An 18,787-nucleotide genomic window follows, 5' to 3' on the forward strand; every position below is an offset into this window, starting at 1 on the left:
CACACACAAACATACACACACACTCATAGAACCCAGTGCGTGCACCTTCCACCCACACATCCGGAGTATTCATTCCCTTTATCTTCATAGGCCAAACTCCAGCACCCCCTACCCCTCCCTCTGCCCCGCGGTACAGCACGGCACGTGGTACAGCTCAGAAAGTGAGGGGTGTATTTTTGGCTGGTTTACGTGGGGTTGGGAAGGAAGGAGGTGGCGGGGGGGTGGAATGAGGTGGGGGTTTGGATGCTGTAGGTAAGTTCTGAGGACAGTCAGTGTGTGCACTGTGTGTTATTCCTCCCTCTGCAGCAGCGGCCGGTAGCCTGTGTCCAGAAGATGACCCTGCAGAAGAAGGATGCCGTGGAGGTGTTTGCGGCTGGAGAGAAGGGCCGTGGTCTCCGTACCACCAAGGAGATGCAGCCTGGTGAAGTGGTTTTTGCGGAGGCCAGCTTTGCTGCTGTGGTCTTTGACAGGTAGGTCCATTGTTTGGACAGTCTACCTCTATAGGTGAGAGTGGACCAATCACGATAGAGCAATCGATAATTTTTTTGAAAAAAGCCTTAAAAACAGCCATGATGTTGATATTGGAAAAAAACGAGCAGGTCTGGTTTGATTAATTCGAGTTTCTATTACACAACAAGCTGGTTTGCTACAAGTAATCAATGAGTAAATGTTTTAGTACCATGCCAAAAGTCATGGGACACTACTAACTAAAACTAGTATCATGTCCAATGACTTTTGTCATGTTCCATAGAAGCTGCACAAGAAAGCGGTACTGACCCTCAGAACATACTGTATGTGTGGGACCTTTGCAGTGAATGTGAATGTGACTTCTGCTAGAGTTGCTTGTCTGTTCGCACGGACAATTCCAGCCAGATGCTGCCGATCACAATCAGCTGATCAGGGATTCAGGTGACACTGGTTCATCCATCTGGCACACACTATCAGGTCTTGCTCGAACTACGACACTACGGTACTATGTCACCTTGCCATGAGTACTTTGGCTAGTGTTTAACCTTCCTCACAAGATAACACCTCACCACGTATACAGGTGTAGTCGTGTCTTCGGATGCCCCAAAAAGTAAAAAAAAACAATAGTTTGGGGGGTCAAAACATTTAAATATACTCTTCTTACATATAATGTTAAATACTACAAAAACAATGCAGTATCTAGGGCTGTAAGAATATTGTGATACGATTTCAAGCACCCCTAAAGTGGATCATACCATTCCATGTTAATAAGCATTCCTCTCGTTTACCTGGCTGCTGGCTCATTATTGGCCAGGTGGCTTGCGTCTAAGTTAAGGTAAACAAGCTGCTCACGCTACAGCATTACATGTAAGTAGCTTGCTATCTACTTAGCTTTCTTAAATATGCACATTAAACACACTTTTCCTTACATAAATAACTCACATGAATTTGCTATCCCACCTTAAATGCTGCTAATTTACTATTACCCTTCAAATGCAGCTGTGGTGACACACAGGCTTCAGGCTGTAGATACTTTTAAGGTGGAACGGAACATTCAGCAGGATTAACTGTGGATTTTATAAAGGTAATTGTGTGGTATGTGCTACATTAGCTGATGTAATTGATTTATCTTTTACATGCTGTACACATTACAGTAAGGAAGCGAGACACTGTAAGGACTGTAAGACTTCAATATAGCGAAGCACGCGTACTTGTTTCCATTTACACCCCGAATAAATACTTGACCCACCCCCCAATTATCATTACATAATCCGCACCCTGGTTGTATTTACCTTATAAACACCTCCTTCATCTTAACCTCCATATGTAATAAGTATTCAAGTAGGAGTTATATTAGGGAAATGAAGTGCAAGAAATTGCTGCTTATCATTAATATATTTACAATTTTTTCAGTTTAGCTCCAGAACTGGCACCAAATAAACCTTGTGGATGAACTAAACCTTGGTTTTCACCTTAGACCAGCTGAGAGTCTCCTTGTCTTTGGAATGCTGATCATAGATACCCCATCCCAGCACCAGATGCTTGAAATACATGAACGCTCTCTCTCAGAGCAGGGAACATGGGTGGCATCTTCATCCTAAAACCCTTGGGCACTAAGAGAGCTTAGCGAACAGTAACAAGCAAATCGGTAGCATGCATCTTAGCATGCATTTCCATTAACACTAGAAACATATTAACACTGTAACATTATACACCCATAATGATATCTCCTCTGGGTTAGTACAACCCAGCATTGAGATATTCCACCTTAGAAGGGTTGTAATTGAGTGGGCATTGCTAATAACCAATAATTAGCAGTGAAAGGCTAACAGGCTGTTATGCTACATGCTAGTCTGTGTGCTACAGTAAACTAATAAAAGATCTGGTGGTGTAAAGCAGTGTAAAGGCCTTTACAGATGGGGCAAGTGCTTTGAGGGCACATTTTTTGACCACATGATACCCTTGCTGGCAAACATTAAGAGCAGGCAGGCTAGCAACCCTAAGCATAAAACATAGCTGTCAGTGGAAATGAATGGGAGTGTGTGATGATAAGAAATAATTAGAGCGCTTCAGAGATTACGTTTGCCATTTCTGCTCATATTATATTCTAATGACATGTTAATTTATACAGGCTGATTAAATAAATGAGCAGTTATGCCTGTTGCAGTTAAGCACTTACCTGTGGCTATAAGAAAATCTTTGTTGAGAAGGTATTTAAGAAGTTTTAAGATGCTCTGACCAAGCACCTGCCAATATTTCACATTTTGAGAGACCTATGGGCAGCAAGCATTGTTTTGATTGGACTGCTGTGCCTTAGGAGAGTTGGTTGTGTTTGTGGGGTGGGGTGGTGTGGTGTGGTGTGGTGTGGGGTGGGGTGGTGTGGTGTGGGGAACATGCGGTACATGATTTAGACCCTGTGACTTGATGACGATATGCTTAAGGTCTATTCATAGACGTAGGTATGTACAGTGTTCAAATATATATACATGCTTCGTATGGGTTACACTTGCCATGGGTTACAAGTGCTCTGGACTATGCACTCACGTCTCATGTCTTTTATTCTGTGCATCTCTTAAACTGACAGAAGTTGAGGATTTATAACATAGACAATATGGAATAATATATTATATGGAAGTCTATGGCAATTTACTTATAGGTGTCAGGTCTTCATTCCAAAAAAAAAAAAAAAGAGAAAAATGTAGTGTGGATTCCAGACTAGCCACAGCGGTTAGCACACAGTATTTAGTCTTGTTTACGTACTGTAAAACAGCAAAAGGGTAGGAGAGAGATGACACTCTCATGTGACTGGATCACAGTTTCACCTCCATAAAAAGTAAGGAGAGTTTGCATAGTAGTTGGCTTCTGCAGAACAGAAGCTAGCACACAGAGCCTTCCACTTAAAGACTCTGTAAACAGAAACACTGCTTTCCATTATTGTCTGAATGATATGGATAGCAGGGCACATTCTAAAAAAAGACATAGGGAGCAGAGATGTACTGTCATGGGGTTCAGGTACCTTAAAAAAGCCAGTTACATAACACTGGCGACCACTAATATCTTCAGGTAGTTTCAGGTGAGAAACTAGTAACTTTTCCAGGGTAATGGCAATGATAATTGGGACTTCTCCAGGAGAATATGTTTACCACAGGCTTGACCTCCTTAACAGTTTACCCTCTTTTGTACAGTCTGTGCATGCTGAGGTTTCTTTTTTTTTTTTTTAGAATATTGTGAACTTATATGTTGCAATATAAAGAAAGCCACAAGAAGCACAGTGTTGAGTTCTATTAGAAACCATTCATTGTTTCTATTTTTGTTGATTTTCAGTTTACTACATAAAACTGTGTTCCTTACATTGTGCCAAAATTTCTTGATAAAGGGACCAATAGAACCTGAATGACCTGAAATTAACTCTTTTTACATTGACTTCCATAAAAAAAAGTTTTTTTTCTCTCCCCTGTAAAGTTGCTGTTTTGGAGATACTTGTTTTACATTGGACAGCGACAATATACTATATTTAGCAGGAAGTTGGAAGCTTACATCATAATGTTCAGTGAGATTACTGGCTGATTGCAAAGTAATTCTGTTTGCTGAAACCCAGAGTATTCCCTAATTATCTAATAACCTAAATGCAAGTAAATATGTTGATTGGATTACTGATAAAATCAGACTTTATGTGCTTATCGGATTATTGGGTGCATATGAACAGAGTGAACATTGAAATGTCTTTGGTACAAACATTCTCCAAACATTACATGCAAATAATTTAGTGCTAAAGACTCGATATCGTCTATAAAGCTTCAATAAGCCTGAAATTGTTATGATGTTCAACATTTACATATTATTTATTTGTACCAAAGATTCAACATCTTTCTTATGTTGAAGTTTGATTGTAGTCCAATGTTGTTTTTTAACAGATAAGTAAATTTGATTTCCAACTAAATTTCAATGTCTGTACAATGTTGAATTTTGTCATCAACACAATTTTCATTTTCCACTAAAACCCAACATCTGTCCAACATCTTTGGAGATGTCAAACTAATATCTGTTGCCTGTCTCATTTTGACTGGTTTAAATTTAACCAGGGTCATTTCTAAAATGATATAACAATACATAAATGAAAGCACAAGAACATATTGCCCTTTGTTACATATAGAAAATCACTTGCAGTTACTACAATGGTTTTCAGGCTAGGAATCATCCAACCCCTCCCTCTCCCCCCGCCCCGTGGATTTTTATATGTAACATTACATCAACTGTGATAAGATCAGAATTCAATATTGCCCTTATAAAGGGTGGTCTGCAGAATATTTATGTTGTGTTTTGGAAGGAGGAAGGGTGGGACTACTCTCATCTGTTAGAATGGGCTGACTGCCGTGAAGACAACAGAAAGGCAACACTGGGCCAAGTACACTTGTTTATTTGACTACCTAAGCATGCCAGGTGCATGCAGACCGAGGCTATATAAATGAGAGAAAGACATTAGGAGCTTATTTGGGGATCATCTTATTTGTTTAATTAAAGCTTTACTTTACACATGCAACCATAATGCATTTGATAGTCTGAGCTGGTAACAGAGGCTTCTGTCTGTTTTTTATTATTTAAAAAATTTATTTCAGCCATCTATTGTGTCTACATGTAGCCAACATACCGTATTTTTCAGACTATAAGGCGCATTAAAAAAAAATCCCTTAATTCTACCAGTCAGGTTGTAAGGAGCAGTTAAGGCACTCTGCTGAACTACAGCGTTAAAGGAGTTTCAGTGAAGTTTCTCATTACCGAGGCTGGAGCAGTATTAGCATTAGCTGCTAACCGCAGTGCTAGCTCTTTATATCAGACTGTGAGTATATTGAACTGTAATCTGCGTGTTTACTGTGTTAAAACAAGCTATGTAGGACGAACCGCTTGCTGATAGCGTCCTGGCTTACCGTGCGGCATTTACTCAGTGTAGGCTACTAATAAAATAGTGTATCCACATCAAAGCCAGAGGTTGAGATTTGTTTGGATTTCAGGGTAATGGAATTCAGGGGTAATGGCATTCAAGGGTAATGGAATTCTGAGGTAATGGCATTCCAGAGTAATGGAATTTAGAGGTAATGGCATTCCAGAGTAATGGAATTCGGGTTTAATGGCATTCAAGGGTAATGGAATTCTAAGGTAATGGCATCCCAGAGTAATGGAATTTAGAGGTAATGGCATTCCAGAGTAATGGAATTCGGGTTTAATGGCATTCCAGGGTAAAGGTATTTGGGTTTAATGGCATTCCAGGGTAATGGAATTTGGGTTTAATGGCATTCCAGGGTAATGAAATTCTGGTTTAATGGCATTCCAGGGTAATGGAATTCGGGTTTAATGGCATTCCAGGATTATGGAATGTGGGTTTAATGGCATTCCAGGGTAATGACATTTTGGTTTAATGGCATTCCAGGGTAAAGGAATCCGGGTTTAATAGCATTCCAGGATTATGGAATGTGGGTTTAATGGCATTCCAGAGTAATGGAATTTGGGTTTAATAGTATCCAGGGTAATGGAATTCGGGTTTAATGGTATCCAAGGTAATGTAATTCGGGTTCAATGGCATTCCAGGGTTATGGAATGTGGATTTAATGGCATTCCAGGGTAATGGAATTTGGGTTTAATGGCATTCCAGGGTAATGGAATTTGGGAGTAATGGCATTCTTGGGTAATGGCATTCTGGTTTAATGGCATTCCAGGGTAATGACATTTGGGGGTAATGGCATTCCAGGGTAATGGAATTCAGGGGTAATGGAATTTGGGGGTAATGGCATTCCACGGTATTGGAATTCGGGTTTAAGGGCATTCCACTGTAATGGCAATGAAAATCGGGACTTCTCTAGGAGAATGTATTCATGACTGATGCTGCATGGCTCCTACATTTGTACCACAGGCTCTCCCTTATCCTTAATCCTCTTTCATCCAGTCTGTCCATGCAGGTGTGTCACAACTGCTTCCGCAGACAGGCCTACCCACACCGCTGCGCACAGTGCAAGTTTGCCTACTACTGCGACCGCACGTGCCAGCATGCTGCCTGGGAGGAGCACAAGCAGGAGTGCGCCGCCATCAGACAGCAAGGCAAAGCGCCCAATGAGAGCGTGCGGTAAGTAGAGCTGGCAGCCAGACCTGTGGGTATCACGAAGCATTTCACAGCTCAACATGACCAAGAATTGTTTAATTGAGTAAAATACAAAATGACCACAGAGTAACTGTTTCAAACAACCCTATTGAATATTAAGCAACATGTTTTGGGCAAAAGAAAAGAAAACTTCAGTTTAGTTTGATTCACATATCTGTCTCTATGGCCTGTAAAGTAGTTTCAGCAAAGTTTCTCCAGCACCAAGGCTGAAGCATTATTAACATTAGCCGCTAACCGCAGCGCTAGCTCTTTTTTATATCGGACTGTGAGTATATCAAACTATAGTCTGCTATAGTCTGCTTCTTGCAAAACAGTGTTTAAATGATGATTTGAATGATGGTACCCTTGCAGGTACATGTACTGACTGGAGTCTTGTCCAAAGAATCTTATAGGTGTGGCATGTTGTGCTTTCCCAGCCAGGAAACTAAACCCTATATACTACTAAAAAAGCAGTGTTGTTATAAAAAACATACAGACCATACAGAAACATGAACATTTCAAACATGTATAAGACATTCTCATTTAAAGTGTGTCACTGTTTTCCTTTGCCTATTATAACCCTCTTGTTTTTAACCCAGTCTGGCAGCTCGCACTCTGTGGCGCATGCAGAGGCACACAAGCAAGGTCTCTGATGGTCAGCTGACCACCCTGGATTTCTTGGAAGACCACATCTCCAAAATGTCTCCGGAGGACCTCAAAGTGCTCAATGGGAATGTCCAGAAGTTCAAGGAGTACTGGCCAAGCAAAAGCAAGCAGTTTGGAGTTGACTACCTCCAACATATCTTTGGTGTGGTAGGTGCACGTTTTCTGCACACATGTGATTAAACACAGAACTGATTCATTATGACAGAGTATGCAGAGTACAACCAATAGTCTTCCATACTGTACATTAGTACAACAAATTATGTTGTGTTATGCAGTACTATGAATAAACTAATTTCTAGTCAAAACTATTAGGTTTAAACGTTTGTACCAGGCACGACTATTATGCACAATTTAGAAATAACTTGTGAGGAGTAAATGAGTGAGTTCTGGGATGACTGGCCAGCGTGCTCATGGCAAGGCATTATTAGAGATTGCAAGAGGCCTGAAATTGGGTGCCTGATGGATGGGACATTCATTTCCTAAATTCCTTGATCCACATTGTCATATATGTACAAGAAATGACATTACCACCCATAGTGGACAGTGTAGTGGATAGCAATGATCAAAAATGATGGGAAGTTGTGACCAGTGGCATCTAGGCAACTGTCCAAACAATCACACAAGCAACTCAATCTCTAAGATAAACAGCACCTTTCATTTTTGAGAGACAGAAGAAAAAACTTGCACATATTTAATGTGGTGGTTGTTTTTTTTATGATGGCCGTAAAGTGGAAAATGTGGTGTAAAGGCTGATATCTGCTTCGCTTTTTCAGATCAACTGCAATGCCTACACTATGAGTGACCAGAAGGGGCTTCAGGCGGTGGGAGTAGGCCTCTTCCCAAACCTTTGCCTGGTCAACCACGACTGCAGGCCAAATTGTACAGTTATTCTCAACCATGGCAAGTGAGTAAAAAGGCCACAGTAATATTCCCTTAGTTTGCCTCATGATGTAAACCAAAGGACACATTAAGTAAATAAATATTACAGGTTATTTGTTATATATCTTTGATCGCTTTTAGGGATGTATGTAACCATTCTCAGCTAATGTTTCTGCTAGTGTTTGATCATTAGTAGACCCCATAAACAAAATGTAAAAAACTCAATGAAGCTAAGCTAAGTTAAGCTATCTGGGTAAACTGTGCTGCTTTGCATTTGTCTGAGATCTAGCCTCTTGCCTTCTCTTTCAGTCAGACATTTCTGGATGCATCTTTTCACTCTCAGAGGAGGTGGGTTGGTAATGCATAATGCTGCTGCCAGACAAAAACTTTGTATTTGCTTTTGTGTCGTTTGTGACTTTTTGATGTAACATGATGAATCTGTCAATTGCTTATAAAGCTGTGTTTTATACCAAACTCCTAATCTTTCTCATATCGCTTTATTTTTACTGTTGGTAATAATATTACAAAACAGTGTGAAAAAAATGTGTACTGGACTGTTAAATAACCAATTCGTACCACTTAACAGCATATTCAGTTTGAGTTCATTTTGAATGTACAGTATGTGTACCCTAAAGGCATGTGTGTGAATAAGACCTTGTGATAAGCTTTGTGCAGGACTGTGTGCCTAAAGTTTTGAAATGCATTTGGAATTTGAGTATGAAATGCATCGTCTTGTGATCTGTAACATTCTCTTTTACTAACACTTTATAAATATGTGCTTTGATTAAGCAGCATCTTTGTTTTGCCTTTGTACATTTAGTTAGCACTACAATTTATGAGCAATAAAGATATCAGTGTGCATTTAAAGGAGCTGTATCACAATAAAACAATTCCCCCTTTAAAAACAGTATAAAATACAGTAAATGGTTTACTGGTTTACTATGTGAAGAGTGCTAAAATTTGTAAACATATTCCGTAGTCCATATGGAAGCAAGGGTGTGTTATCACTGCAGCAGTTTGGTTGTAGCAGATTACATCTGTGATTTCTGTATCTACTGTAACTAATCCTCATTTATAAAAAGAAATAAAATTAATCTGAGGACAATCTTTTTATATATATTTATTTAAGATTTTTCGCATTTTCTTGCCCATTCTGAAGGCTAATTACCCAACCCACTCATTAGATTCTATCTCTAGTAATGAGTGAAGACACATGGGAAGCCAGCTACTGTCTCTTTTTAAACTGCCACTGATGCAGCATCACCATGTAGTCGGCACGCTCTGAAGACATAAACCAGTTAACAGTCGCCTGTGTTGACAGATATCACCCTGGGAGTGATGAAGGGAGAGTGAGCCATCTACACACCCAAAGAGAGCAATGCTAATTGTGCTCTCTCTGACTCCGGCTGCTGATGGCAAGCAGCATGCTGAAAACTACTATATCTGTTACTGTCTCTGGAAAAGAGGGAGTAAGGGGTAGCGATTGAACATGTTTACCTGATGCCAGGAAGCAAATGAGAAGCATAATAGAGCTAATTTAAGCCCTACTTCTGTATTAACTTTTGTTCATTTTGCTCAGTATAATACAGTAAGCTTAATATACTGAACAGTGCTACAGTGTATTGTCTTTCCCATCCAACAAACACTTTGATGAGTTTGCTGTCTTTGTTGGAATGCCAGGATTGAGCTGCGTGCCCTGGGAAATATCTCAGAGGGTGAGGAGTTGACAGTCAGCTATGTGGACTTCCTGAACGTGTCCAAGGATCGGCAGCAGCAGCTCAAGCGGCAGTACTACTTCGACTGCAATTGCGAATACTGCGCTGGAGGCGTCAAGGACGACCTAATGGCGGCCGTCAAAGAGAAGGACGGCAAAAAGGTGTGGTTCTATACAACAATTAGTCTCACAGTGGTGAACACCCTAGCAAAAAAAAGTATATTAAAATATACTAACCATTATTATGTTGTAGTGCAGAAGTGTACTTGTAGCCACATTATTAATTACTATATTTAAGTAGTTCTAAAAATGGAACAACGTTTTTGTAACCCCATATTTTTTAAATATGCTTGCAGTAAAATTATAATACATTTAATGTGTATTACGACTGTATCACTATTATACACCAGGTATATTAGAAATGTACTAAGAATTGATGTTAAATATATGTGATCTATTTACATTAGAGTACTTTTGTAAGTAGCACACTTCTAGTATTCTTTGTTGGGTATAAAAATATATTTTAATATACTGTTCTACAATTTTTAGCCCGTTACAAATTTACTTAAATTTTTTAAATTTAGTATTAGTAATTTAATTTACTTTCTAAAAAGTTACATGATACATTGTACTTTAAGTGAACTACTGTACCAGTTGTTTTTAACACACTTAAAAACTAAAAAATGTATAAAAATATATTTGGAAATAAGTATTTAAGAAGTATATTGAATTACAATAAATTAAAAGTGTACTTTATAATAGTATATTTAAAAAAATAAATACACTATATGGTACTTTTTAAAAAAATTGATCAAAGTTTACTGTCAAAAATTTGAGGAAAGCAAAATATGAATGTACTTTTAATATATTTTAAGTACGTACATAAATCTGTTATTATATTAACAACATTTCTCAAAATGTTTTACGTACAGTTAAGTATATTTTTTTCACCAGGGCATTTTTCTAAGAAGTTCAGTAAACTGGCATTTTAGGATGCTCTAGTATATAAAGAAATGTACTGGCATATAAGAGCATATAAAGGACATGGCCTGAAAGCTGAAGTGATGGCCTGTTGCTGACTTTTAGTCAAGAATTAGTCAAGAATCATGCATATCCAAGGTCATGAGGATATGAGTAAGAGGATCTTAAGCACGCTCAATTGATTTTCTAAAGTTTGTTCCACACATGTCGTGCATAGCCAATTGACTGTGGATGGATTTACATAAGAGCAACTATATTTATGCCAAATTATATCAACCATTTACAGTTCCAGTACACAGCAGAAACATTAAATAAGAACATAAGAAACATTAAATACACATAAACTGACACATAAACTAGGGTAACGTCCAATGTGAAGACTATCTAATATCTTTGCTCTGTGTCTTCAGCCCTCTGCTGAGCAGGTGAAGGAGGTGACGGAGTTTACCACTCAGGCACTGGCCCAGATTGAGCAAGCCCGCACTGAAGGCAACTTTCAAGAGGTGAGCTACTGCATCAGAGACATAATCCCATTAAGAGCGTGTTTTATTAGCAGGACACATAAAAAATACATACTCATGGGAAGAAAAAATCCATTGATGGAATAACCTGGTCTATATTCAGTATATTCAGGTAGTCAGCTGACCTCATTCTTTCAGCACATACTGTTGCTGAACCTAGACCTGACCAACTGCAATGTTTTTTCAAATTGCAGTGATCAGTATGCAAATTGAACCAATGCTTTATTGGGATTAGGGATCTGTTTTTTCAACATTTAACATTTTAACAAACTTATTTGTATCATTTGTATCAAAACACCACTTTATCATTTTAAATTTAATTGTTACTAATTTAAATGCAAATGGAATATGGAGCATTTAATGAAATTCTTCGTTTTTGCTATTATTTTTGATATAGGTGGTTAAATTATGCCGCGAGTGTTTGGAGAAGCAGCAGCCAGTCCTGGCAGACACTCACCTCAGCCTGCTGCGTGTGCTCAGGATTGCCAGTGAGGTGCTCTCCTACCTGCAGATGTTCCAGGATGCTGCAAACTACGCCAGCAGACTGGTGGAAGGATATGCGTAAGCATGCAAGTTTGAGGTGGACTCTTTCAATACCAGTAGTTCATTCTGATCTATCTTGAAGTTCTCCAATACATTTTAAAAGGGATTTAAAATGTCTAGGCAAGGGGTGTCCAAACTACGCGAGGTATTTCAGAAATAGAATGAAAGTTGGCCCGCTGTTAAGCAGGTTTTTATAACGTGAGATTCAAAGTTTGAACGCTAGGTGTCAGAAACGGGCCAAAGAGTCTAAAAGCGGCGAGAGAGAAGTTTTAGCACAGAAAAACGGACCAAAGAGTCTAAAAGCGGAGAGAGTGCGCATTTCTAGCGCAGAAAAACAGGCCAAAGAGTCTAAAAGCGGAGGGGGTGCACATTTCTAGCGCAGAAAAACGGCCAAAGAGTCTAAAAGCGGAGAGAGTGCGCATTTCTAGCGCAGAAAAACGGGGTAAAAGAGTCTAAAAGCGGAGAGGGTGCGCATTTCTAGCGCAGAAAAACGGGGTAAAAGAGTCTAAAAGCGGAGAGGGTGCGCATTTCTAGCGCAGAAAAACGGACCAAAGAGTCTAAAAGTTGCCGTAATTAAGGAGTTTAATATTAAGAGACATCATGAAATAAAACATCAATTTGAAAAATCTCAGTTTACACAACACTGTCAAAGATAAAGATAGTAAGTCAAGTAAAATGGTGTGTAAATGAAATAATGAGGAAAAATGTATTATTTAAAGTGGTATATTTCATGATTTGTTTTATTACAGAGTCTGTGGCCCGTGACTTCAAATATATTTCTCCTTCTGGCCCCCAACAAAAAAAGTGTGGACACCCCTGGTCTAGACAGACACCAATACAATGCCAATACATTCATTTGACATGAGAGTTTAAGATAAGTCGAATTTGAAACCTAATCACAACCGAGGGAAGATCAATTAAAAGCAGACTGTCCAAGTTTTGGAGCCTGTTTAGTTACCAGAGCAATAATGGCAGATATTTAACAGCAACAGAAAAAATAGGATATAATTTCTTGTTTACTTGTCACTTGGTGAAACTGCATTGCTAATTTTCTGTGCTCTTTCATTTCTTCACACAAATAAATACTACTTTTAAAAACTAACATCAACATTTAATGATGTTCTTGTGGCTGAATGCAATCAAATCTTTATAGCATTGTGCCAACATCTAGTGTTTGAGCCTTCCTTCAAGAGTAAAGAGTTTCAAGATGCTAGTTTGAACATTACAGCTCTGGAAAAAAACTAAGAGACCACTTCAGTTTCGGACAACATTTCTCCCGAATTCCCAATAAAAATACTGTCATTTAGAGCATTTCTTTTCAGAAAAAAAGAAATGGCTGAAATAACATAAAATATTCAGAGCTATTAAACCTTAAAATAATCCAAAGAAAACAAGTTCATATTCATAACATTTTAGAAGTTTTAGAAATCAGTATTTTGGTGGAATAACCCTGGTTTTTAATCACAGTTCTCATGAATCTTGGCATGTTCTCCTCCACCAGTCTTACACACTGCTTTTGGATAACTTTATGCCACTCCTGGTGCAGAAATTCAAGCAGTTCAGCTTGGTTTGATGGCTTGTGATCATCCATCTTCCTCTTGATTATATTCCAGAGGTTTTCAGTTTGGTAAAATTAAAGAAACTCATGATTTTTAAGTGGTCTCTCATCTTTTTTCAGAGCTGTATAATGTAGCTTTGGGGTCTAACCTGATAGCAGCTTGAGTAGGTCATTGTATTGAATTACAGAAACACTGATTGTCTTTCTGTCCTCTGTCAGGAAGCTCTACCAACCAAACAGTGCTCAGCTGGGCATGGCCACCATGAGGGCAGGGGTGATTCACTGGCACGCTGGGAACATTGAACTTGGCCATGGAATGATCTGCCAAGCTTTCGCAATCCTCATGATTACCCACGGCCCCCATCACCCAATAACAAAGGACCTAGAGGTAATGCATCAACTGAGCACATTTTTATGACATTATTATTATTATTATTATTATTATTATTATTATTATTATTATTATTATTTTATATATATATATATTTGTGTCATGCTGCTGGATACATTTCCAAATTGATGACTAAATGTCCAGCTAATACACTTTACATGGTTTTCCCATATATTTTCCATAACTGAATTAACTATCTATCTATCTTAATGTTTTCTTACCTTGTTAGTTCACAGACTAATAGAGTCTCCACAGAGCATTATGTTTGTATTTATTTTTTATTGTAAGTATTATAAGTTTACAGATACAGTGATGTCAGAGATCCTTCACTAACTCTTCCACTTAAACTGTCTTTCCCCAGTCCATGCGCACGCAGACGGAGATGGAGCTGCGCATGTTCAAGCAGAACAAGGCCATGTACCACAGCATGCGCGAGGCGGCCCTCAACAGCAAGCCCACAGGAGCAGGAAAAGTCCATTAACCAATCAAAGAGCTGTTTTTCAGAGCAAACAGACCTTTGAGAGCTTGCACACAGTTCTGATTAACCACAGCTTACTGTGCAGGTTATACTGATCTCATATCTTCTACAGTGTGCCTTATTCTAGCATTATTTTACAATGTTGCACTTGTGTGTGCATGCAGTAAAATTTCCAACACAGTACTGAAAAAAGCCGTAAAGCAATGAATAATAATGAGGTGTACTAAAGTTGTTAATCTTGGGATTGCAGAAGCCTATTGTTGAATAGCTGGAAATGGCCCTAAATGGATTAGGATTTGGACTGTTTTGTGTAAATAAACCTTGCAGTACACGGAAATCATTAAATATATGTTTAATGAAGGTGCTTCCGGTTCATTGTGTTCATGCTTTTATAACATGGATTCAGAGACTGACCTAACGTGATTGCAGATTGTAAAGAAAATGGATGGATAGTTTATTTTCCAGTTATTCAGGGTCACATCAGGAGATCCGCTTGCTGATCCGCTTATACACAATGCCGTCCAGTGTCATAGTCTATAAAAAGGAAAAGAACAGAAAATATATACATATAAATTTACTAATTATACTTCAATATCTACTAATATGTATATATACAGCTCTGGAAAAAATAAGAGACCACTTAATGATGATGTTTTTCCTCGATTTTACCAAACTGAAAACATCTGGAATATAATCAAAAGGAAGATGGATGATCACAAGCCATCAAACCAAGCTGAACTGCTTGAAGTTTTGCACCAGGAGTGGCATAAAGTTATCCAAAAGCAGTGTGTAAGACTGGTGAAGGAACAAAACTAGCCAAGATGCATGAAAACTGTGATTAAAATTCAGGGTTATTCCAGCAAATATTGATTCCTGAACTTCCAAAACTTTATGAATATGAACTTGTTTTCTTTGCATTATTTGAGGTCTGAAAGCTCTGCATCTTTTTTGTTATTTCTACCATTTTGCATTTTCTGCAAATAAATGCTCTAAATGACAATATTTTTATTTGGAATTTTGGAGGAATGTTGTGTATAGTTTATAGAATAAAAACAATGTTCATTTTACTCAAACATACCTATAAATAGCAAAATCAGATAAACTGATTTGTGGTCTTTTTTTTTCCAAAGCTGATTCGTACTTAGTGATTCTTACTTACATTGACAATAGTGTCCCCATCAATCTCAGTAAGAGAGTTAATCCCCTTCACTGAGGTAGTCAGCCTGTTCCCATCCATGTGTACTGTAGCCTGTTAAAGAAATGGCATGAACACAGAAGATCCATTTTAACTGGGGTCTTTATTAGTTGCTGATAATCTCAATCAGGGAAGAAAAAAATTCAGTATGCAACATATATGATTCACACTTAAACTAATCTACATTATATAGCAGTATACAAAGTTTTCCCATTGTAAGGATAAAACAGAATAGGGCATGTACAAATGTTATGCCCAAAAACAGAGTTAAACAAGGCCTTGTTTAATTTGTACATTCTGTAAAGGATTTGTAAGATTATTTCACTTGGAAACTGAACAAATCCTGTCATTTTCAGGGCTCGACTGAATACTGAACTCACCTTGGCCTTTTCTCCAGTGAGAGTCTCCAGTTCGCACTCCTGCCCCACAGTGAAACAGTTTACTATGACTTTACTGCCTGTAGTAACTGTGACCTTAAAGTCGTCTCCATTCTGCTCGATCTCCGAGATGCTCTTGAGGTCTTTTCCCTTCTGGATGAGCTCATCAGATAAACCTACAGGATAGAATAATGATGGATTCAGAATATGAATTTAGGATTAGAAGCTGTGTTTATGGTGGGGCTGCACAATATCAGGAAAATATATATATTGAGATATTTCATTGTATTGAAGTATATACTATATACTGTATCAGATTTCATTAATAATGCCTTCTGTGCATCCACAAACTGGAATAAAATAAATGATATTTTGCAATTATTATCATATGGTAAATACATATGTTTTGTAAAATGAGAACAGTGTGAACATTCCTTTTGCAACAAGCAAGTTTTAGCAAGAAACATAATATCTAATTGTGATAGGACTTGCACATGGGCTTAGTGCAATGGCAAGGCTGAAACAATGTATTGTGCAGCCCTAGTTTAATGAATGTGTGTTCATATTTTAGTACTATTATTAACATCATGTTAACTGTGTCTCACAGAATCATGCAGAGGATTATGTAAAAACATTATGCATCTATTTTGTTAAAAGATGCATTAAGGTATCTAAGAAACAAGCAGTATTTGCATATAAAATAAAGGTTAAATGAATAGTCACATTGGACAGATGTTCAGATTTGGCCATTGTTTCAGATCAATATTTAAAAGCATATTGTTTAGACCCATGATAGGGGGGATGTATAGGGGATGCTGTGCTACTGCACATAAATATTTGCATTTTATTCATTTCACTGCTCTTATAACATACTGATCACACAGATTATACATTCTAAAAATATTGCGCATTACTGTGAAGACATTAGCATTAGGGCTGTAATAATTAGTCGACATAATCAACATTGTGCCCAAACACGACATATTATATATTTTCTCACTAAATATCAGACTATTTGATGTGTTCTGGGCATTTAAAGGGCACTTAAATTCACATTCAGTTGTTTCTATCATTCTAGACATGAGCTGTAACCACAGGCAGCAGAGATGGGCATGACATAAATAATACTTATTTCCAATACTAGTTGAAACAAATAATCATAATTTGCAGCCCTAATTAGCATTATATAACATTAAATACAAAGGGGGAGGGGGCTCAAAGTATGATTGTGTTTACTTACCAACAGCTTTCATAAACGCCTCAAAGTTGTCATGAGACTCAAGCTGATATTTCCCAGCAAATGCCATTGTGAGCTTTGAACAAAAAGAAAAGTTTATTTTTATATTATATGTATTTTTATTTTTTGAGGAAAGCTGTTTTATCTAGTCACAAACAACAAGCATTAAGTATCTAGTTATTTATACAGCTCTGGACAAAAAAAAAGAAAGATTGGAAACCTCTGTAATATGATCATCAAGAGGAAGATGGATGATCATAAGCCATCAAAACAAGCTGAACTGTTTGATTTTTTTGCAATAGGAGTTTCATAAAGTTATCCAAAAGCAGTGTGTAAGACTGGTGGAGGAGAACATGCCAAGATGCATGATAACTTTGATTAAAACCAGGGTTATTCCACCAAATATTGATTTCTGAACTCTTAAAACTCTATGAATATGAACTTGTTTTCTTTTATTTGAGGTCTGAAAGCTCTGCATCTTTTTTTTATTTCAGCCATTTCTGATTCTATGCTCTGAATGACAGTATTTTTTTTTTGTAATTTAAGAGAAACATTGTCTGTAGTTTATAGAATAAAACAACAATGTTCATTTTACTCAAACATATACCTATAAAAAGCAAAATCAGATAAACAACAATAGGGTTTTTAACCCTATGCTGGTATAATAGCCTGTTAACTAGTCCTTGAACAGCAGCATATGGTATGTTTTTCTGAATGACCTGCTGGAGTTAAGCTGTATTTTTTTAGTAGGGTGAAAAATATGAAAACTGTGTTCCACATGAAATTAGTAGCTACTGAATTAAACCTGGTAGGCTAATTTTAATGTCAAGCAAGTATCACATGACTGGTAAGCACAAAGACCAGCCTGCACAAAATCCTGCACTTACCTCTCATTCACCTGAACAGGCTCAACCGCAACCATCCAGGATTTCCAGCTGAAGTGAACTGAGCAGTCTGGGAGAAGTAAAGTGAGTCAGGTTGTTTTTAATCACTATAATCTGCATCACTGCATTAAACCTCTCTCAGTAAACAAACAGGTCATGGAAAGGCAGCTTATTCCTCTGATAAATGGTGGCATTGTTGCTGCTGTTTCAAAGGTTAGTCTTACCAGAAAGCTGGCAGGTGGAGGGCATTCCTCTGGTTGTACTCAGAGCCTAGTGGTGGTTTGAGGTGGAATTAGTAAACTCAGAATGGTTCAAATTAGGCTAAATATTTGGCAAGATCGAGTCATACCGTACAAACTTATTTCTTGCTTTTTTATTTAATAATTTGTCACTGGCTGTTCTAGTCCCAGGGCCACAGAGGCAATGGCCCTAACTGTATTCTGATTGGCCCCCTGAAGTGCACCTGTCCTTTTACTCATTTGCACTAAATGGGCCAAATGGGAAAGTCCACTGTGATTAAAGCTTATGTAGGAGATATTGTAGAAAGTTTCAAAAATAAATAAAATGCTGGATTTTCTCACATGCCGTGTGCATTTTGCCCATTTACGATAAAATGCATGTAAATTTGGTACAGAATTTTATGGAGTTTTTTAATGTTTTACACAAACATTAAAATTGTATATTATATACAGAAAGAAGCACAAATAATAAAGGAAAAGCAAACAAGAGATTCCAGAAGCAAAACACTCTAGCAGCTAACACAGA

The 18,787-nt window shown here is 37.8% G+C and overlaps 2 protein-coding genes across 3 annotated transcripts; one reads left to right on the forward strand and one right to left on the reverse strand.

Annotated features, from left to right (window-relative positions):
• Window positions 1–247: 247 nt before the first annotated feature.
• Window positions 248–14,704, forward strand: smyd1a (SET and MYND domain containing 1a). Its single transcript, XM_022667813.2, has 10 exons — window positions 248–470; window positions 6,407–6,583; window positions 7,198–7,411; window positions 8,038–8,168; window positions 8,453–8,491; window positions 9,824–10,019; window positions 11,249–11,341; window positions 11,757–11,920; window positions 13,680–13,848; window positions 14,213–14,704. The coding sequence occupies exons 1-10, from the start codon at window positions 334–336 to the stop codon at window positions 14,330–14,332; spliced, it is 1,440 nt and encodes a 479-aa protein (XP_022523534.2). The 5' UTR covers window positions 248–333; the 3' UTR covers window positions 14,333–14,704.
• Window positions 14,705–14,757: 53 nt separating this feature from the next.
• On the reverse strand, window positions 14,758–18,360 carry fabp1a (fatty acid binding protein 1a, liver). 2 transcript variants are annotated; one of them, XM_007253986.4, is made up of 6 exons: window positions 18,247–18,360; window positions 18,026–18,092; window positions 17,142–17,214; window positions 15,905–16,077; window positions 15,489–15,578; window positions 14,758–14,863 (listed from the first exon to the last, which is right to left on the reverse strand). In XM_007253986.4, exons 3-6 carry the CDS (start codon window positions 17,206–17,208, stop codon window positions 14,810–14,812), a joined length of 384 nt encoding a protein of 127 aa, XP_007254048.2. In that variant the 5' UTR covers window positions 17,209–17,214; window positions 18,026–18,092; window positions 18,247–18,360; the 3' UTR covers window positions 14,758–14,809. The 2 variants fall into 2 exon arrangements, with proteins under 2 accessions (XP_007254048.2, XP_049330587.1); XM_049474630.1 differs by lacking the exon at window positions 18,247–18,360 and having other exon boundaries at window positions 18,026–18,157.
• Window positions 18,361–18,787: the final 427 nt, after the last annotated feature.

The sequence above is a fragment of the Astyanax mexicanus genome, chromosome 1 (genome assembly GCF_023375975.1).
Source record: "Astyanax mexicanus isolate ESR-SI-001 chromosome 1, AstMex3_surface, whole genome shotgun sequence".
NCBI lineage: Eukaryota > Metazoa > Chordata > Actinopteri > Characiformes > Acestrorhamphidae > Astyanax > Astyanax mexicanus.

Bases quoted from the DNA above. Each gene is read 5' to 3' on its own strand.
- fabp1a (XM_007253986.4), bottom strand. From the start codon at position 17,208: ATGGCATTTGCTGGGAAATATCAGCTTGAGTCTCATGACAACTTTGAG. The intron at 15,579-15,904 runs GTGAGTTCAGTA...TTTCTTTAACAG, and splicing joins TCACTGGAGAAAAGGCCAAG to GCTACAGTACACATGGATGG. The intron at 14,864-15,488 runs GTAAGTAAGAAT...TCCTTTTTATAG, and splicing joins ATGGGGACACTATTGTCAAT to ACTATGACACTGGACGGCAT.
- smyd1a (XM_022667813.2), top strand. From the start codon at position 334: ATGACCCTGCAGAAGAAGGATGCCGTGGAGGTGTTTGCGGCTGGAGAG. The intron at 471-6,406 runs GTAGGTCCATTG...TCTTTCATCCAG, and splicing joins GCTGCTGTGGTCTTTGACAG to TCTGTCCATGCAGGTGTGTC. The intron at 13,849-14,212 runs GTAATGCATCAA...GTCTTTCCCCAG, and splicing joins CAATAACAAAGGACCTAGAG to TCCATGCGCACGCAGACGGA.